We start from the raw sequence: 22604 nt of genomic DNA on the forward strand, positions 1-22604 counted from the left end.
CGGCGCGACGCACGGGGGCGGAGCCTGGCGGCAAATTAAAAAAAAAGTAAAAATCATAACACATACAGTACTGTAATCTTACAGATTACAGTACTGTATGAAATGATTTCACATCCCTTTTGTCCCCAGTGCTTTGGCCCATGCCCTGCATGCAGTTTTACATGATATACACTGTTCTTTCTGCCTGGAAACTGGAGATTGTCCATAGCAACCAAAAAGTGTCCCTTTAGAAAGTGGCTTTAGACCAGCTAGAAAACAGCGATAGTAAATTAGAACACTTGCAGAATTGAGCGATAGTGAATTGTGGGGAAATTTATTTTATTACTATTTATTTTTTTTTTTTTTTAATTATTTATTTTTATTTATTATATTATAATTTATGTTTTTGTGTTTCAAACTTTATCATACCCGGGATATCTACTAGACTCTGGTTTGGACAGATTTAAGTGTGTTATTGTTAAGATTTACAGACCTACAATATAAAACGCCAAATTTCCATGCAAAATATATGTACCGCTTTCAGCACCTAAAATCAGAAAGAATCATACCGCCAGGGAGGTTAAACAAATGAAAAAAGACTGAAAATTTTAGAAAAAAAAAAATGTCTTATTTTCTGTTATAAATTTTTGCAAATACGTAATTTCTCTTCTTCACTGATGTGCACTGTTGAGGCAGCAATGATGAGAGTGCTCAATTGAGGTGGGCACTGATAGGTGGCTTTAATAGACAGCACTGATAATCAGGACACTGATAGGGTGGCACTGATGGACACGATAGGCAGCACTGATAATCAGGACACAGATAGGGTGGCACTAATGGACACGATAGGCAGCACTGATAAGATGGCACTGATGGACACGATAGGCAGCACTGATAAGACGGCACTGATGGACACCGATAGGCAGCACTGATAATCAGGACACTTATAATCAGTGTCCTAATTATCAGAGTAAATAATGTGCTAACAGGCTTGCCGGGTATGGACAGTCCTTTCTTCACACAAACACAGAGCGTGAGGAAAGGACTGCCAATAACCAGCAAGTCTGTTTACATGTGAAGAGCTGTGATTGGACACAGCTGATCACATGGTACAGGGCCACTGTGATTGGCCCTTAACCCCAACCTGTGATCGGACACAGCAGTCACAGAGCGAACCCGATGCACAACACAAGAGGTGCGCAGGAAGCAGGGTTCTGGGAGGATGTCTATGGATGTCCATAGTACCGCACTGTAGCTGTCTTTTGGCTATGGCGTGGTACTAAAGTGTTTAACCGCTTGCCAACCGTCGCATGTGCATGTACATCGGCAGAATGGCATGGCTGGGCAAATGGGCGTACCTGTCACGAGCTCCGTGAGTGTAATCGCGGGTCCCGTAGACTCGATGTCCGCGGGAATACCCGCGATCGTCTTTTACGGAGAAGAAGAACGAGGAGATGCTAATGTAAACAAGCATCTCCCCGTTCTGCCTAATGACACTGTCACTGATCATAGCTCCCTGTGATCGGGAGCAGTGATCAGTGAAGTGTCACTCTTAGCCACGCCCCCTAACAGTTGGAATCACTCCCCAGCCAGCTAGTGGTTTACCCCTTCACTGCCAGTGTAATTTTTACAATAATCAATGCAATTTTTAAGCATTGATCGCTGTAAAAACGACAATGGTCCCAAAAATGTGTCAAAATTGTCCGATGTGTCGGCCATAATGTCGCAGTCACGATAAAAATCGCAGATCGCCACCATTACTAGTAAAAAAAAAATTAATAATAAAAATGCCATAAAACTAACCCCTATTTTGTAGATGCTATAACTTTTGCGCAAACCAATGAATAAACGCTTATTGCAATTTTTTTTACCAAAAATATGTAGAAGAATACATATCGGCCTAAACTGAGGAAAAAAATTGTTTTTTTATATATTTTTTGAGGATATTTATTATAGCAAAAAGTTTTCAAAATTGTCGCTCTATTTTTGTTTATAGCGCAAAAAATAAAAAACGCAAAGGTGGGAGTCACGTCGCACGACCGCGCAATTGTCAGTTAAAGGGACGCAGTGCCGAAATCGCAAAAAGTGCTCTGGTCTTTGGCCAGCCAACTGGTCCGGGGCTTAAGTGGTTAAACTGAATGGGTTGTTTTGCAAGGTGAGGGTTTACAATCACTTTAATGAGTATCAGGAAACATACCCCTGAATTTATATCTACACAGGTAGCACAGACACCTTAATCCAATCACCATGCAATGTGTCAGACCGAAGCAGCCATAGCTGAATAGGGTTGGGGGCCTTTGACACCACCTGTCTTTCACATAAAAAAACGTTTTAACACCTCTGCCCTGGTGATTTGACAGCAATTCACACATGTAGCCATATGAATCGAAGAATTAACACCTATGCAGACTTCCTGACACCAAGTATAGAATTATGTAACTGGAACAGGTTGGTTCCACAACTTTCACACCTCTCATCCTGTTCATGGACAATCAATATCTGCCTTGACACATTTCATGGTTTGTAGATTAGGTTGTTTGTGTTACCTGTGTTGATGTCACTGTTGGGCGGAAAGGGTGGGCAGGAGCATAAGGGACATATTGATCAATAACAAGTAATGACCTTTGTGCGTATTTTTTATTTTTATTTTTTTATTTGGGCTAAACCTTAAAGTCTTTAGACATCGGTGATATACGGCAGTCTATTCCACTCTCCACCTGCGGATCTCAGAACCCCTTTTTTGTACCTGTCTGTAATGCTGGGGATGCACTCTCAGCCACACCCACTGTAGGCTCTTATCTCATATAGCAGGGATATGCAATTAGCGGACCTCCAGCTGTTGCAAAACTTCAAGTCCCATCACACCTCTGCCTCTGGGTGTCATGCTTGTCGCTGTCAGAGTCTTGCTATGCCTCATGGGACTTGTAGTTCTGCAACAGCTGCAGGTCCGCTAATTGCATTTCCCTGTCCTATAGAAACCTTGTTGCATTGAAGGACCCAGGTGTTCTCAAAGTCATCGATGAGAATAAACCTTTCCGCCAGAAGTTTGAATCTGATCGGTAATACAGCCAAGTAAAGGAAACTGTGCAGCCTCAGAAAACAAGGCGTACAAAAGAGGAGCCCAGGTAAGGAGAAAGCGGCTACTAAGGCAGCAAGGGGCAGTGATAAAGGCTGATAAAAAGTACAAAGCAAATTAATAAGTTCAAGGTTGAGCGATAAAAACGTACTCAATATATAAAAACATTGATAGCACCTTCACCGGTATCGGTTAATAGCATCCCACACTAGTAAAGAGAAGTGTGAGAAACAGACAATGGACACACAGACACATAAAGAAATCACATACAGATAACAACAGAAAGTCTGGATGCCAAATCACCATACACACAGAGATTGTCAGCGGGATACCACACTTACCTAGTTAAGAAAGATTAGTTCCAATGGAAAACATGTATAGGTAATCTGTGTGTGTATGGACCCCCCAGGGGTAGGAAATAATTAAATTGGAAAAGTCATGCTAGGCTCAATGAGAGAGGCGGCTGTTACTAGGATTTATGAGATAAGATCACAAACTATATGCAGGTGTTTGGAGCATCTGTATACACATAAACCAATACTGTGATCACTAGAGTCAGTGAAGGGTGGGTGGAGGTTGCTCCTGTCGACTAGAGGTCGACCGATATGGGTTTTTCTCTGGCCGATGCCGATATTTAGAAATCTCGGTGGCCGATGGCCGATATGTGATGCCGATTTTTTTTTGGGCCGATATATTAGGCCGATTTTTTTTTTTCCCTTCATCTCATCAAATTTAACAGTTAGACCCCTTTCACACTGGGGCGTTTTTCAGGCGCTTTTGGGCTAAAAATAGCGCCTGTAAAACGGCTCCCCTGCAGTCTCAGTGTGATATCCCGAGTGCTTTCACACTGAGGCGATGCGCTGGCAGGATGTTAAAAAAAGTCCTGCAAGCAGCATCTTTGGAGCGGTGTATACCGCCACTCCTGCCCATTGAAATGAATGCGCACCGCTGCCAAAGCGCCTGCAAAGCGTTTCGGCAGCGGCACTTCAGGGGTGCATTTAACACCTTCCTCGGCTGCTAGCTGGGTTATAAGCTCCCCGCTAGCAGCCGAATAGTGCCACTAAAATTACGCTAAAGCGCCGCTAAAACTAGCAGCGTTTTACCGTCAACGCATGCCCGCTGCAGTGTGAAAGCAACCTAAAGTGATACAGAAAATTTTTTACATTTAAACATTTATTAAACAAACCTCCAATCAGTTCACTTGTATGTATAATTTAGATTAAAAAAAAAAATATATAAAAAAAAAAACTATATCTTAAAAATAAATACACAAAAACAGGTAATCAAAACTTTTGGACGAAAAAAATGGGCTAACTTTACTGCTTAGTTTTTTTTTTTAATTTATTAGTGTATTTTTTTTTTTTTTTTAAATGGCGTTTGAAAGACCGCTGCGCAAATACCGTGTGACATAAAATATTGCAACAACCGCTATTTTATTCCCTAGGGTCTCTGCTAAAAAAAAATATATAATGTTTGGGGGTTCTAAGTGATTTTCTAGCAGAAAATACAGGATTTTTACTTGTAAGCAACAAATGTCAGAAAAGATTTAGTCTTTAAATGGTTAAACTGAGAGCTTCTACACACAGAGTTCAGCTCATTCAGAAGTGTAAACATTGTATCAATTCAGGTTCTTTTTATCAGATTTGGCTGCCCAGAGAGGGGAGAGAAGTGCTTCACAGAAGACTACAGGCAACTTGTATTGACTTCGCTGAGTTATATCGGCCTTTTTATCAGTACAATCGGCCGATGCCGATTAAGAAAAAAACACCAAATATCGGCCGATATATCGGTCGACCTCTACTGTCGACTATTAATGGGGTTGTAACCCCTCTGTGTTTTTTCACCTCAATGCATCCCACCCAAACACACTGCAGGTACTCAGATGGTCTCGGCTGGCTCGGGATGCGCAGTTCCAGGCGGAGCGTCAGAGCCCTGTTTTTTACTGCCAACCTTTTCCTGTCACTGGCATTTACTGGCAGGAAAAATGTGCCGTTTTTTTTTTTTTTACTAGCTGTCAGTAAAAATACTGAGAGTTGACAAAACTGATTACTGTATCTATAAGGCAATGCATGCTGGTGAGTGCCATGTATAGTTGGATTCCCCATCCAACAGTGACATCTGCTGTTGATTTTGAGAATTACATTTTCATCAGGGTAGTACGGGGTGGTTTCTATGCAGCTTTGCCCAATAGTGTTACATTAGAGAACACGGTTTTGGATCCCAGGAGCGTGCAGTTTAATGTCCTACAGTGCATTTGCCAAATGCATCACAACTAAATGAGTTCTAGATTATGCGGGTTATTATGCGTTTGTCATCAAATGTAACCAATGACCTGAATGGCTCAATTGTTTTGTTTGATCACCTGACAAATTAACTGCAAATTTCATTTTTTCTAGTCTAGAACAAGACAGAAAGACATAAAAGGGTTGATTTACTAAAGCCTGGTTCAATAGAAATCGTCCCACATTCGTCCTGTGTTTTCAGCAGCCAGTCTGAGTTCTGTGGAACGGGCATGCTGGAAAAACAGCTGCTGATCGGCATCCGATCAGCATTCACAGCCTCCCCAGCACCCCCTAATACTTACCCGAGTCCCCTCTCTGTCCAGCGATGTCTACGAGTCCCTCAGCCATCAAAGACTCTCCTTCCTGATTAGCTGAGACACAGCAGCGGCGCCATTGGCTCCCGCGCTGTCAAGGTTGGTTGGCAAATTAGAAGAGAGGAGACGGGGCCGAACGGCAGCTCCATGTCTGAATGGACACACAGAGCTGCAGCTCGGCTCAGGGGGCCCTCGTAGCAAGCTTCTTGCTGTGGGAGGGCACTCGACAGGAGGGAGGGGCCAGGAGCAGCAAAGAGGGACCCGAGAAGAAGAGGATCGGGGCTGCTCTGTGCAAATCCACTGCAACAGAGCAGGTATTTGCAAAAAAACCCCAAAAAAACGAGACTTTACAATCACTTTAAACGAACAAGCTGAAGTTAGAAGCTGACTGGTTGCCATGCACAGATGCACCAGATTATGAGTGCTCCATTTTCAGTAAATCTCCCCCATAATATATCAATAAAACACATCTTGGCATAAAAAAAAAAAAAAAAAAAATAAGAAAATGATTTGGCGTTAAAAAAAGAAAAAAAAAAAAAAAAGATTTTTTTTTTTAATTTCCAAAGATATTGTCCATAGTTTTTTTACAAGAAGTGAAACACAGGAGATGAATTGCTCAAAAATAAAAATAACTTATCATAAATGACTAATAAAAAATCCAGATTTGTGCAAAAAGTCCTTTAGGTAAAAAAAAAAAAAAAAAAAGAAAGAGATGAAAAAGTAAAAATTAAAGTGGTTCTTTTTACCTTAAAGTAGTTCTAAAGGCTCAAGGTTATTCTTAACTGCATGCATTCTTAAAACATACCCCCAAAACATACCTGAGCCCCATCCTGATCCAGCGATGTACACAAGAGCCTCGGCTCTCATGGGTCTCTCCCCTCCTCATTGGCTGAGACAGCAGCAGTAGCCATTGGCTCCCACTACTGTGAATCACAACCAGTGAGCCAATGGGGAAAGAGCAGGGGCAGGGCCGAGTCATGCTCCAAATGTGAACGGACACACGGAGCAGCGGCTCATGAGCCGGCTTGCTATGGGGGGGGGCACTGGGTAAGATAGAGGGGCCTGGAGCGTCGGCAGGGGACCCGAGATGAGGAGGATTGGGTCTGCTCTGAGTAAAATCATTGCACAGAGCAGCTAAGTATAACATGTTTGTTATTTAAAAAGAAACAAAAAAAAAAACTTTTAATATGACTTTAAAAGCATTCCTAGCATTAAAGTAAAAAGGAGAGTGATGCTGTAGCCGGGGGCAGTGATGGAACGTGAGCAGTAATTGTTTAGGGACCTTGGGGCCTTGGGGGGGGTCAGAGCAAGTATTTTGTATTTTTTTTTACTTTTGAGTTTAGAATCACTCTGACCGCTTCCCACCCAGCCAATGTACATAAACAGCTGGGTGAGAGCTTCCCTGTTCTGGGTGGACATACCCCTACATCGCTCAGAACAAGTGGCCACGGAAGGCTGTGCAGTGGCGCGATCCTGTGATGGCTGTGATCTTCGGACACAGCCCATCACAGATCGGGACATGGGCGCTAACGTGATGGCTGTGTCTGCTTAGCAGAAACACAAGATCTCCATCTTCCTCTCTGACAGAACAGTGGTCTGCTTACATAGGCAGACCGCAGTTCTGCCTCTCCTGTGAATGATCAGTGGGTCCCAGGGGACATCGCGTCCGGCGGTTGCGCTGATTGGCTCCCGCTGTGACCAACTGCAGCGGCTCGCCGGTGGCAAGCACACACGCGAATGTACCCCAGACACTTTGCACGAGATCACGTACAGGTATATAATTTCACGCAGGAGGGCCGCACCCTGCCACAGTATATCTGCGTGGGGCAGTCCTTAGGAGGATAAATATATAGTTCTAAAAATGTTGCAGGTAAAAAAATGTGCATTTATTTTTATATTTTTCTTAAGAGCCTGCAGAGCATTGCACCCGCAATCAGCCAATCGTGGGTGCAATGCCAGGCAGTAAAGAGAGTCTGCAGGCTCATACATCCTGTACAGGCAGACAGTTACTGGAGGACAGGAATAATCAATGAACTACAAGAGCGCTCATCAGCCCATCGCAGTTCATTGAGAACTACAAGCTGTGTTCTCCAATGAAAGATTGTACTTGTAGTTCATTCATTCACAGAACTGTGAATGAATGACGCAGCTGTGTGGGCGGAGCCCCGCACGCCCATACTGTATTCAAATTGTGACAGCGTGTGCATGGAGAGGACCCCCTGCCCGCTGTCACTATGAGGTATGAGGTGGGCAAGGATGGTTGCTGAACATGTCACCATAAATACGGGTATAACATGTAACATGTTCAGAAAGGTGAACTTATCCTTTAAATTAAAAAAATCAGTGGTAATTGTACATCAAAATGTGCAGCCGTATATTTTGTCAAAATGTGTTCCCTGTTGTGCTAACTTTTCACTTAAAGGATATCTAAAGTTTCGTTGTTTATTTTTTTTGTTTAAAAAAACAAAAAATAAACATGTCATACCTACATCCTCTGTGCAGTTGGTTTTGCACAGAGTGGCCCCGAACCTCCTCTTCTGGGGTCCCTCAGCACCGCTCCTGGCTCCTCCTCTTTTCAAGTGCCCCGTCAAGAGAATCGCTCTCCCTCGAGGGGAACCCGTGTGGGCGCGCTCCCGTGTCCTGCTGCTGCGTCTATTGACACAGACAGCAGGACTCGGTTCCGCCCCCCGGCTCCCGTGTCATTGGATTTGATTGACAGGTGAAGAACCGCAAGGGTTTACAACCCCTTTAAGGCTGATTTGCATTAGCGGGATTGCTCTTCAGAGAGCATTTGAAAGGCGTGGTGTGGTGGCGTTGTATCGTAACCTGGTAAAGACCGCACTAGAACACCGCATCTGTGATGCAGGCACTTGCAGAGTGGCCCCATTTAGTGCGGTTTCACACTGGGTCGTCTGACTCTGAAGCCGCCCCGCACATCATGACCTCAGCGCGGCTTGCAAACGACTTACCTGATAGAAGTCAATGCAAGCCGCTCCGAAGTCGCCTGAAAGTAGTACAGAAACCTTTTTCTAAGTCGGAGCGACTTGAGTCGCTACCATTAAAATGGTTTCATTGCACTGCATGGAAAGCGACTTGTCGGGCGGCTAAGTCACCTGACAGGTCGCCCCGGTGTGAACCGGCACTTAACGTAGCGCCTTTCCAAAAGCGTCAGTAATTCCTGCCGCAGCATGTGTAACCCTCCAACCGCTGCCTCTAAAACTAAAGGGGGAGCAGTAAAAACGATAGACTGACTGATAATAAATACGATTTATCCTCTCTTTTTCTTTTTTGTTCTCGCTAGCAATCAATGATAAACTGTAAGCAAACAGCCTGGCACATCTTAAGTGCCAATCTATACATACTACAAATCTGACAAAGTAAAATTCACAGGTTCTCTTTATGCTCTTGTTTGTTCTTTAGGGATGACATGCCAAGCCCGCAGCTCCTACGTGGAAAGTGAGGTCCTATGGGGCCATCGGTTCATGCCCGTCCTTACTCTTGAAGAAGGTTTCTATGAAGTGGACTACGACACTTTCCATAACACCGACGAAACACCCACCCCTACCTGCAGTGCCAAAGATCTGGCAGAACTCAATGAGAAAGGCGAGGCCCTGCAGCTTACCTCCATCAACAGCAAGGGCAACCAGACCACGGACAACGACATACAGGAAGGCCCAGAGGATGAGGTCCTCCCGGCCGTGGCCAACGGGGACATTAGTAAAACAAAACTGGACGGTTGTGAGTGAACCAGTAGGGACACTGTAGTGGGATTCCCACAAAATGTATGGAATATTTGCCAGCAATACAAAGATGGTGCCACCTTCCTGAAATGCCGTGGTTGACCTCTTCAAGACATAATCCTTAAAGCAGTAAAGGGCATTAAAGTGGTAGAATATACAATTTTTTATCTAATGGTTGTAGGCCACAGTCAGTATTATTATAGTACCAGAGATGTTAAAGGAGTCTTGGCAGAGACAGTGAATTAGTTTGGCTTTTTATATACTGCAGTTACTGTTATGAACTCTAGGGGAGCCAAACATAAAATGATCAGGCAGCATGTAAGCTGAGACAAGAGCATTCTAGTCCTTCTAAGGACTGACCATCATTCACATGTCTACACAGTCTTCAGTATCTATATGTAGCCTCCCCCTTCACCCCCCTGTGCTTACATTACCTGCTTGAAGCAATGAGAAGCACAGTATTCATCAGCTACAGAGACCTATGTAACCAATAACAATGTAACAGACGGTAGGAACCATCCGAAAATTTTTATGAGCAATTAAAGGCCATCCATTAGCTACATTAGTAAATCATAAATGAATCTGCAATTTGCTCATTTTTATTTCTTGATTATTAGGTGGGCAGATTTACAGCAAAAAAACGATATATATATATATACACACACATATACATATTCATTCTTTATACCCTCTCCTATAGAAATGCTGTGAGCTGCACAATGCATGGCTAGCCATCATTTCAGGATGATCCCAGAGACCTCTCATTCTGAACACACATAGGGGTTGGTTTACTAAAGGCAAATAGACTGTGCAATTTGCATTTGCTCCAAGGGTAAAAAAGAAAGAAAGGGTGCACCAGCCATGTGCATTATCCTTTAGATAAAATGTATTAAAACTTATGATAAAAGGGAACTAATTCCCTATTTGCTATATAACTATTTGCTCCAAGGCTTAGTAAATGTGATAACGCTTCACTTTGCAAAGAATACCCAATCATATGCAAGGAACATAAAAAAAAAAAATGCAATTTTGATTGCACATGATTGGATGATAGGAGTCAGCAGAGCTTCCCCTTCGCTTACTAAGCTCTGGAGAAAATGCCCTTGCAAAGTGCACAGTCCTTGGGGTTGATTTACTAAAACTGGAGAGTGCAAAATCTTGTGCAGCTCTGCTAAGAAGCCGATCAGCTTCCAGGTTTTTTTTTTTTTTTTTTTGTCAAAGCCTAAGGTGGATGTAAACCCAATGTCATCCTTTCTAAACTACTGCCATAGGGGTTATCTATAAGGATATACACGCCTCCTGCATGTATCTTTACCTGTCAAATGTCTCCCCTCTGCATATTCTGTGGGCGGGGTCTGTTGTTTGGAGCTCGGTGGGCGGAGTCGTGATGTCAGTAGATTCCCCGCCCACCTCTACACTCCCCTTGTCAATATGCATTTTCTCCTGTGTATTTCTTACACTGAACTTCTGCTATGATCTCTAACATCCAGTGAAAAGACAGGAAAGTAACCACATGACTTCAGCATGCCAAATCATGCTGAGGTGTGGAACAGCCAATCCTTGCAGAGCTGCCGAAGAAAGGAGTGGGGGTGGGAATTAAAAAATACTGCATGTCTTAGGCTAGTGCATGAGATGTAAATCACCTGTCACTCACAGCAAGGGGGAGGATTTGACAAAGTTTTTCTCTGTTTGTCAAGATTTATCTCACTGAACAATAAAAGAGGATTGCTCAGAGCTGGATTAACTCTGTGTGGCAAGACTGGGCTCAAATGATAGGAAATCTTATACTCTACATTATGACATCAAAAAAAAAAATTCAGGTTTACATCCACTTTAATTAAACAAGCTTGGGTACCATGCACAGCAGCACCAGATTTTGCACTTCTCCATTCCATTTGCACAAGCCAGAAATTTCTCTGAATGTATCTGGTTAGTTCCAAGTCAAGGTTGGCAACATGTCTGCTTTGTTGGTGCACCAGATCCCCATGGAAAACTGTCCCAAAAGACCAGTGCATGCTCTAACACTGGCAAAGAATGCACTGGGAGCTAGAACCCTTGGCTCATTCCGAGTCAGGGGTGGAGGCATAAAAATAAAGAAAATAGCGCCAGAACAAATCGGAGAAAAGAGTCCAAGAAAATGTTATTTGCTGATAGAAAAAAAATGTAAAGAACAGCAGCCAACGAGTTTCAGGAGCAATTCCACTCCACCTTCATCAGAGCCCTAAAGGCCAGAGCATGCTCTGTCAATGGTAAAGTATGCCCTAGGAGCCAGAACTCCCAGCGAATGTATCTGGGTCACTTCGAGTCAAGGTTGGCGGCATATCTGCTTCACTAGCAATCCAGATTCACACAGGAAACTGGTCCAAAAGACCAGGGCATGCTTTACCACTAGGGTTGCTACCTGTACAGGATTCACCCGGACAGTCCGGGTTTTGAATCTCGTGTCCGGGTTTCAGGCGGACTGAAACCCGGGCACATCATTCAGACCTGGCTGTAACCGAGATAGTCACACACAAATCTGTTGCCGCCCGGCAGCTGCAGACGGCTGTCTGGGGGCAGGCCTGGCATCACTGGGGGGGGGGGCAGGGCGATGATGTAAGCAAGAGCAATATGGCCATACCCACTGTTCGCTGCGGCACGCTATGCGCACTGCATTACTACTCCCCTACGGGGCAGCTATAGGTGTCCCAGGCCGCTAAAGTGTTTGGGTTTGGTTTGAAGAAAAGATGGCAACCCTATTTACCACTGGCAAAGAATGCACTGCAATACCACTCCCACCCCACCCCCCACCCCTAGAATAAGAATAAGCCAATGAAACAGTTAAAAATGATGTCTAGATATGCATATATACACTACAAAATCTAGAAACTCAAAGGTTAGCAGCATATCTGCTTCACTAGCAAACCAGATCCTCACAGCAGGCTGGTCCAAAACACCAGTGCTTGCTCTACCACTGGCAAAGCGTGCATTGGGCTCCACCTTCCCTTGTGTAATACCGCTGCCTGATAAAGGATGCACTATAGTTGCTTATAGGGATAGAACCTAATCAAAAAAATATTTGTCTTTCCTATTGAGCCACCCCCATCACAGATGATGCAATGATTGCGCTATAACCCCCACCCCCCATGACCTCAAGGGCGAAATTGCCTTTGGATCCATCTAAATGAATGGGTTTCCTGTTAGTTGGTCTACTATGAGCTCAGCAAATAGTGAACCAGGAAGTGATTCTCCTAGCAGAGCACATCTCCAGGTCCCTTGCCAAATCACTGGAATATTTGGATTTTCTATCATTTCTTTAATCAAATCGTTCAGTAATTAGCTTGTGTGTGCAATTTTTCAGTGACATTCATGCCATTCTTCTGAGGTCTAGTCAAAAAAGTAAAACGGGTTTCAAAATTTTAGATCTTAAAGAGTAACTCCACTTTTGTTAAAAAAAAAAAAAAAAAGCCTTCGCCTCTGGGTGATTTATGTACATTGCAGGGATTGCAACAAACTGTTGCAGATTCCCACCCTTTTGTTATTTTGAGGAAATAGCTGTTTTTAATAACATTCAATCACAATATGACTTGTGTCAAAATTGTGTGCGTTTTTTTTTGCTATTTTTTTTACCCAAGAAAGTGGAGTTACCCTTAAAATGGAGGTTGTTGTTTGTCACTGTCAATCTTTTCTTACAGAATGAAAAATGATTTAAAAAAAATAAAAAGCCGCACTCCAGTGTTTACTTCTCTCTTGGCTTCTTCAGTCATCAATAAAACGCTGCATACATATCTCCACCTGATAACCACAATTTCCAATGCATTTCACCACAACTGGTTAGCTCACAGGAGCAAGTCCATCGTGGTGAAACGCGTTTACGAAGTGTGGTCATCACGTGGAGATACCCATGTATGCAGCGCTCTATTGATGACTGAATAAATAAGCCAAGAGAAGCTATTACTGCAGTGCAGCTTTTTCATTTCTTAGGCTCCATTCACACCTGAGTGATCTGAAGCGCGGGCGGAATCGCCGCGATTCTGCCCGCGCTTCGAAATTGTGGCAAATTGTGGGACGCTTGTGCGATACCATTACTTCTTAAATGGCAGCCCAATTGCCCTGCGATTTTGCCGCGATAAATCATGCAACGCTTGTCGCTCAGAAAGGAGCAGGCACTTCTTTTCAGCGACAGCATCGCGCATTGCAATTTGCCGGGATTCATCGCACCAAAGTCGATTAGGGTGCCATTAAGAAGTCTTGGCATCGCACAAGCGTCCCGCGATTTGCCACGATTTCGAATCGCGGCAAATTCCGACTGCGATTCGGATCACTCAGGTGTGACTGGAGCCTTAATGGTGAGCAGAGATGGGCTGCGGGATCCTGCACCCTGACTGTTTGTGGATGGCAGGAGGAGCGAGCCTGGAGTGATGTATGGAATTTGATATGTTTCTGCTATAATTTTTTTTCTTATAATTTGATATAAAAATGGGCGTGTGTGGCCAACTTTAAGGTCTGGGAACTTTCACATGCTAATTTGAGATGTGAAGATGCATTTTGGGTTTACTGGGCTCTGTAGGAATTAAAACTGTAATTTCACTTTCTCATTGGGTTTCAGTCTAACACTGTAGATCAGGGGTCTCCAAACTTTCTGAACAAAGGGCCAGTTTACTGTCCTTCACACTTAAGGAGGTCCAGACTGTGCCCAGTGGGAGTAGAAAATCCCTTGGCATCAATGAGAGTAAAGAATGCCCCATCGTTGGTGTCAGTGGGAGTAAACAGTGCCCCGTGGTTGGTGTCAGTGAGAAGAAAAGTGCCCCATCATTGGTGTCAGTGGGAGGAATAGTGCCCCATCACTGGTGTCAGTGGGAGGAATAGTGTCCCATCATTGGTGTCAGTGGGAGGAATAGTGCCCCATCACTGGTGTCAGTGGAAGGAATAGTGCCCCATCATTGGTGTCAGTGGGAAGAATAGTGCCCAATCATTGGTGTCAGTGGGAAAAATAGTGTCCCACTCTTGGGGTTAGTGACAGGAATCGTGTCCCATCGTTGGTGTAGAAGGAATAGTTCCTTGTATCAGTGGAAGGAATAGTGTCCCAAGGGCCCAATAAAGGCAAGCAAAGGGCCACATCCGGCCCGCAGTTTGGAGACCACTGCAGTAGATCAATGGTGTTATCTACAATAGTTCAAAAGCTGAATATCCCTTTGCTACTCCGTCCTTCTATGACAGCTGCTGACACAAAAGATGGTACACCTGTTTTACATGTTAAAGCTGAACTCAGTGATTTGAAGAAAAAATAAAAAATAAAAAAAATATATACACACATCCAGTATACAGCGCTGTGTTCTGATAGAAAGACACAAACTTTCCTTCCCACTCCCAGAACAAAAGTGCGAGGGCCTTCGTAGTGCAAGGGCCTGCCTGATTTGATACAATAGCTTGTTTTGATGTGTCCTCATTTTTACTATCTTGGCTATGAAATATCCATTCTTGTCTTCTCTCTTTTTTTGTTTTGCAATGCCTTTTCAGAATGCATATCACCATTGCCACATTAAGACATAAGTGAGTATAAAGCAAATATCGCATTGATGAGTCCCCTTCACTGTTGTAGAACAATATACGAGGTGTGTCTAAAAAAAAAAGTTTGGCGAGTGGTATCCGAAAACAATTTTCCTTTATTGGCCTTCAAAATAATCGCCATCCTTCACAACACGCTTTTTGCAACGTTCATAAAGCTTCTGGAAACTGTCAGCGAAGGCCTTTTTTAGGAATCGATTGCAGAACCGCTGTCACGCATTCTTGGATTGCCGCCACGTCCACTAAAAACCTGCGCCTTTCGTGGCACTCTTCAGTCTTGACCTTGGATTTTTTGCAGGCGACTCATTTTGGGTTTGTGGGGACGATGGTGAACGCCAGTCCATCAAGTGCCGCTTGAATTCTGGATCGAAATGGTAGCACCAGGTCTCATCCCCTGTGACGATGGTTCACAGAAAGGATGGATCCTGGTCACACATGGTAATGAAATCTCCAGAGGTTTCCATCCGTTTGCTTTCTGTTCGTCTGTCAGCTTGTGTTGCACAAACCAGGAACAGTGAAAAGAGATGCCTCAATCTGAGTAGCTAAATAGAGGTAGGGGGCGGGTACCATCATCCTTAGCCTAGTGATGAAGGTATGGGAGATGTCAGGAGCTACTCCAGAAAATGCAATCTATCTAGATGTTTCTTATTATTTTCCCCTTCCCTTCCTCTTCCTTTCTCTCTTCTCCCCTTCCCCTCCCCCCTTTCACCTTCCCTCCCTTTTCCTCTCTGTTTCCTCCCCTTTTTTCTTTCTTCCCCGTTTTCCTTTCTTTCAACCTGTTCCCAATATCCCCACATACCTTCACCCCACCCTTCCTCTCCCCTCCCCCACTTTCTTCTTGTTCCTGTCCCCTCTTCTCTTTTTTTCATCCCCCCCCCCCCCCCCCCATTTTTTTCCTCCCCCTTTTTTCCCATTCTCCTCCCCTTCTACCCCCCTCCCTCTACAACCCGCCCCCTTTTATTCTCCCCTTCTTTTCTCTTTTTTCCCCTTTTTTTTCTACTTGTGTGTTTTTTGGACCCACACACATTAGTTATGTTACACAACTTTAATACGTTTTTTTCAGTTACCGCGTCCCTTCAGTGCCCCCCGTGTTCGACATGGGGGGATTACTCATTTTTGGGTGCCTGAAATTGTGCCGCCCGTGACCCCGAATTGGGTTCCTATTGGTAAGCCAGGCCCGACTATAACATACTTCAAAGTACCAGTGTATCTATTTTGTTATCTTTAGTTTAACCTCTCCTTTTATCCCCCCCTCTTTTTTTTTACCATTTGTGACAATCTAATTGCAAGACTGTATTTCTTCGTAGATGTATAAGGTCAACTCCTCCTGAAGAAGCAAATCATTTCACCAAACATGTAGCGGATTACGGTTTGGACCCACATCTCCGGAGGCTCCACTATATTGTGGGGTTCCCACTGTTTAGTTTGTATCATCTTGTCATTGTATGCAACCAATTTTTATACATTGCTTGTATTCATATGTATCAATCTTGTTCTCTCTAATAAAAATATATATTTTATATCTAATTGTTCATTCCCTGGGTACCGAGATAGCCCATAATCCCGTTTGTCATGGGGCATTTTCTGGAGTAGCTCCTGACATCTCCCATACCTTCATCACAAACCAGGAACAGATCTTCCACTTACCCAGATCTTCTCGGACGATGGTGCACACCGTGTCCTTGCTAATACCAAATTCCTCCACCATCAATCGTAGAGTCAGTCGCCGATCTCGTGCCAGCATTTGCCGCACTCGCTTGTCGATCATGTCTGGGGTTCTGCTTGTCCACAGCCGACCTGAACGTGGCTCATCCGCAGCCGTTTCCTTCCCATCGCAAAAGCGTAAAAACACATTTTCTGCTCACACCTTTCGTCCTGCGCACTTGCCCCCAACATTTCATCCGTCGCCGTTTTCCCCAATTTTTAGCAGAACTTGCTCGTTGACCCTACCTGTCACACCGACTACGTTCCACTGCCTGCAGCAGGTTTACCCAGACGGTCACGAGTACTCCACGCTAGGTGGCGCTTCTTGACTTGTCTCTGGATAGCCATGTGCACCTGGCCCATGTTGCCAATGAGGTATCGAACTATTCACCAACTTTTTAGGCACGCCTCGTGTATGTATCACACAGCCCTTTCATGATTAAAATGTGAACAAATTAATCTTTGAAGTACATTAGCAAGTCATATTACTCTTTTTTTTTTTTTTTTAAAGGAACTTTTCTTTGTCGAATTTTAAAACTGCTGCTCCTTAGCCATTGCCTAGGCGAAAGATCACATGGTCTATGCTTACCTGTAGAACTTTGGGCATTTCATATCAACAGACACTGCAGACAGTCTAATGTTTACCAATCGGACCTTGCCTGTTGCAGAAGATTAGACGCAGGGATCTCCAAACTACGGCTCTCCAGCTGTTGCGGAACTACACATCCCATGAGGCATTGTAAAACTCTGACATTCACAGACATGACTAGGGGCATGATGGGAATAGTAGTTCCTGAACAACTGGGGGGCCGTAGTTTGGAGATCCCTGGATTAGAGGATCAGCAAGGAACAATCACTGTGAAGCACAGCCTGCAAATGTAATGAACAAGAAAATCTTTCCCTCGTGTACATAGATCATTACAAACTAGACATTAACACACTCGCTAATAAGATTTATTTTAAGCTGACCATAATCGTATAAAACTTAAGCATTTGTGTTTAAAAACAAAAAAAACACAATCATACATTGCAAGCTCTTACGCATGCAAGTTTCTCTGGGTGCCTCAGAAAGTCACCCCTATATACATATTAAAGCTTGAGCAAACCATGCTGTCTCCAAATGGTATTGCTGTAGAAAGGGGTAGAACAGCCAGTGGGAATATATTTAGCATTTATTAAGTACATGTGGTCCCTAGCCCACTAACCTACCAGTGCTTGCAATATCAATCACAAGGCAGCCTAGGGCCCAATGGCTATCCAGGCCCAGCTACAAAATTCATACTCCTGCTGTATACTTGGATTATAGTGCAGTTGGTCACAGCTTTGCATCAGCCTGTCCCTTCATAAGGGAGGATGAACTTGTAAACAGTTGGTGACCCATGGGGCCATGCCAGCTTGTATATTGCATATGGGGTGCCTTCTCTGTCTATTGCATCCCATATTGTCACTCGAAGGGACATGGGGATACCTTGCCTACAGACCCATTCTGCCCTAAATCAGTCTGTTTCATGGGGCCTGGACCTGTGTTTGCAATCATCTTTGCTGTAAACAGTATTTCCAGACACCACTAGAGGGCACTCTGTAAAGCCTGGAAAACCTGCATTGTGGAGGCAACTTTTTGGAGCACAGATGGAAGTACTGAGAACCAGTAGGCAGCAGTCAGCACTGCTGAAAACAGGACTTCTCTTAAAGCTGAACTCCAGCTTTCCCTTCAGTCTAGGACAGTTGTACCGGCTCCTCTCCTAGACTGAAAGTGCTTACTCTAATTTGACTGCATACTGTGAGCTTCTCAGAATGTGCATCAGAACCTGCAAAAAAGTCAGATAGAGGCCACCTCATTTCCTGGCTGGAAGACACCCAGCTTCATCTAGCTCAGGGATATGCAATTAGCCGACCTCCAGCTGTTGCAACACTACAAGTCCCATCATGCCTCTAGGTGTCAGAGTCTTGCTATGCCTCATGGGACTTGTAGTTCCGCAACAGCTGGAGGTCCGCTAATTGCATATCCCTGAACTAGCTCTTTTACTCCACAGCCTGACTGGCCTATTCCAATTGTTTCAATCATGGAGGTTTAAGCTGGCCATAGATGGATTGCATTCCAGCCAGTTCAGCAGGGACCACCCGAGATTCGATCCATGTATGGGCAGGCCAGTTGTACTGATGTCGATCCATAGACCAACTTCAGTACAACCGCCTGTCAGATTTCTTTTTGCATGTGATCACCGCTATAGCTATCAGCAGTGATCATTGTGTTCGGCTGGAGGGGGAAGGCTCCCCGTCGGCAGAACACAATAGCGCTATGGTAGGGATTTCCCCATCAACACTGACACTGTTGATGGGGGAATCAAGCAAATTTCTTTCCTGCAACCCGCAGGTTTCAACAGAAAATTGCATCATGTAAGGCTTTCTTAAGGTTACAAGAACATGGACCAATCTTAAACCCCTCTGCAGTTTTCACACAAGGTGGCAGTAAAGTTCACCTAAAGAGTAACTCCACTTTTTCAGGGAAAAAAACAAAAACAAAAAAAAACAAAAAAAAACACACCACTCCCCTCTGGGTGATTAAAGGGGTTGTAAAGTTAATTTTTTTTTTTTAAATAACAAACATGTTATACTTACCTTCACTGTGCAGCTCGTTCTGCACAGAGTGGCCCCGAACCTGGTCTTCTGGGGTCCCTCGGCGGCTGTTTCAGCTCCTCCCCGCAAGCATTTACCACCTTAATGCGAGCTCCCTCGCACGGTGGTGAGTGCTTGCGAGCGCGCTCCCGTGATACAGCCGGCGGCTATAGCCGCTCGCTGTATCACTCGGCCCCGCCCCCCGGCGCGCAGCGTCATCGGATGTGATTGACAGCAGCGCGAGCCAATGGCTGCGCTGCTTTCAATCCATCCACTGCAGCCAATCAGCGACCAGGCTGAGCTGCAATGAAGATGACGAGGACGAGCAGCGAAGATTCGAGGCGTCAGGTAAGTAAAACGGGGGGCCTGGGGGCGGCGGTACTGTCAAAAGTTTTTTCACCTTAATGCATAGAATTTTTTACCTTTACAACCCCTTTAATGTACATTGCATGGATTTAACAAATTTTACTGCAGAGTCCCTACCTGCTACTGCTCTGAAGTAAATGCTGTTTGTTGTTTGCAGAGAGAATCTGAATGGGAGTGACTTTTTCATTATTAAAATTAGTTGATGCACTTGCAGGGCTCTAATGAAGAATGTTGCAGTGTCATCATCCCTTTAGGGCCCTTTCACACTGGGGCGGTATGCAGGCGCTATTGCGCTAATAGCGCCTGCAAACCGACCTGAAAGTCCCGAGGGCTTTCACACTGGAGCGGTGCGCTAGCAGGACGGTAAAAAAAAGTCCTGCTAGCAGCATCTTCGGAGCGGTGAAGGAGCGGAGTGTATACCGCTCCTGCCCATTGAAATCAATGGGACGGCGCGGCTATACCGCCGGCAAAGCGCCTCTGCAGAGGCGCTTTGCGGTGGTTTTTAACCATTTCTCGGCCACTAGCAGGGGGTAAAACAGCGGCTTACAATGGCGGCGCTTTACCGCCGACGCCCGCCCCAGTGTGAAAGGGCCCTTAGAAGAAGTGATTAACCCTTTGGGAGGAGCTCACCAAAAGTTATATTTTTGTAGCAGAGAATGCCTAAAATCTGATTTGTATTTTAGAGTATACGTCTGGGAAAAATATCAGTGAACCAATTGCACAAGCAGAAAATGATATTTCTGGGTAAATTCTTTATACCATCTGTGTACAGAATGCCTCCAGGCTGCCATATTGCATTTTTTTTTTTTTCTTAAAAAAGTAAATCAATCAGGATTTTACATCATAAATCACAGCAATGCAGATTGAAAAGGATGTTTAATTACATTCAGTTACAATAATATGACTTGTGTCACAACGGTGTATGCTATATTTTTTTTTTTTATTGCTATTTTTTCCCCCATGAAAAGTGGAGTTACCCTTTAAGACTGCACCAGTAAAGCATTGGAACGATGGATAGAATGGAATACATTTCCAATCACCAACCTGAAGGCGTTCGCCTGTTGCAGCAAGATAAACGACAGCTGAGATGTAACTGACTGATTGCTTTCTCTGCCTCTCATACTGTTGCATTTATTTTTCAACCAGCCATTCTATTCTAATATCGATGCACTGTGAATATAAATATACCTGTTAAAAGCGCACATCAACAGTCTGCAATACTTATGTGCCATGTATGTTATCATCTGCCGTTTTCCAATAAACATTTACTAGAACACCGAATTATTCTTTTGCTATGACCAGTGAAAAATGATTACATTCTCATCTGCAATAAACCAATTGGGAGGACACTGTTACCTGACTGGAGGGGTGGGTCGAATGTCTGCAGAGAAACAGCTACCTCCACACAGAGTGCAAAGGTCCTTCTCCGCAGCATGCTGGCAAAGGACAGGCTTTTCTACTCAGGCTGTCTTTGCTTTCGAAAGAAAAAAAAAAAAAAAAAACACTATAAAACATTGGACACCTTTTGTTTTGCACATGGAATGAGTTTATAGCCAGAGGTTCAACAGAGCCTTCAGGCTCGTTCACACAAGCTGCTGCATTGCACTGCAGCGGCTGGTGTGCAGTGTGATCTGGCAGAGATCAGTTCATTAATGATGCGCTGAGCTCGGCGAATCACACTTTTTTTTGGTTTTGTTTTCAAATGAACTTTGAGTTAACAAAGATATCAGATAAAGTTCAAATGCTGGCTGTGTGGTGCAAAGGTAGTGGACTGCCTTGCCCCACACTGCGCTGCATGCAGTACTTATCACGTCACTGTGCCTGCACACCACCGCAACACAGTGGTTTTAACTGGGCACATAGGAGACAAGGCATTTTGCCTTGACCATTCGCTGGGGCTGCGCTAGAATAGCCACCCAACGCATTCACACCGCATCTGCTGTGAATATACCCTCAAAGTAGAACTATAGGCAAAACTTTTTAGGATAGAGTGAGGGAGGGTTATATCCCCTGTAAGTTTATTTTATTTTTTCGCCATCTGTGTACCATTGCAGAGATTTCCCATCACTTCCTGTCCCAAAACAAAACAGGAAGGGCCCTTTTACACGGGCTTGTTCGTTATACGGATTCAGCTTGCTCAGTGGGGAAAATCGATCCGTTGATCCCGATGAGCAGGCGGATGAGAGATCCGTCTCTGCTCACTGTGCGGAGACGGTCCTGTCAGAGCCCTGCTCTCGCTCTATGGGGAGATCGGATGAAAAACGGACTCCATTTTCATGCAATCGGATCCTCCGGACGGATGGAAAATAGGGTTTCCATCTGTCTGGATTTCACGGACAGGATTGGATACCAGCGGACATGTCACCGCTGACAACCGCCCGCTCCATAGAGGTGCATTGAGCTTCCGATCAGATCCGCCTGAAAAACTGATAGGCGGATCAGATTTGAGTGCCCGTGTGAAAGGGGCCGAAGTGAGAAGACATCCATGCAAATTTTGGGGGTTCCTTGGGGCCCCCCCCATTGGAAAAGGTCTTCTTTATTACTTTACTGGGGACAACCCAAAATTCTGGATTTTATTTTAATAGTAAACAGGACAAAAAGAGGAGGGAGTCTCCCTAATGAGGGCACAGACAGCAATGAAAACTAACAGGTGTTCTAATCCTTCTGCACTCTATCACAACTAGAAAAGAAAAAAAAAAAAAAAAAAAGGGTTTTGAGCTTTAGACTCTAATTTGACACTGAAACGGTGTGGGATTCAAAGCAATGCCTGTGCGTTTCCCGCACCACATCACATTCCGTGCATATGAACTACTGCTGGTGTCAATGTTAGGTTAACGACAAACCCAAAAACAGGCTGCAAAACGCAGTGCGATTGGCTGAAACAGATCGCATGCAATCAGATTCCAGTGCAGGAAAAAAAACAAAAAAAAAACAAAACAAACAAACACACCACACACAAACACCCTAACACAAAAGCCAA

General features: G+C 44.3%; 1 protein-coding gene across 1 annotated transcript in view; it reads left to right on the forward strand.

The window, feature by feature from the left end:
* Nucleotides 1–10439, forward strand: part of LOC141110388 (G protein-activated inward rectifier potassium channel 4-like) — a 79695-nt gene extending 69256 nt beyond the window's left edge. The window contains exon 3 of the mRNA XM_073601708.1: nt 9072–10439. Coding sequence (XP_073457809.1) covers nt 9072–9397 — 326 coding nt within the window. The 3' untranslated portion in view covers nt 9398–10439. The remainder of the gene's footprint in view (nt 1–9071) is intronic.
* Nucleotides 10440–22604: the final 12165 nt, after the last annotated feature.

This window comes from Aquarana catesbeiana, linkage group LG10 (genome assembly GCF_042186555.1).
Source record: "Aquarana catesbeiana isolate 2022-GZ linkage group LG10, ASM4218655v1, whole genome shotgun sequence".
Taxonomy (NCBI): domain Eukaryota; kingdom Metazoa; phylum Chordata; class Amphibia; order Anura; family Ranidae; genus Aquarana; species Aquarana catesbeiana.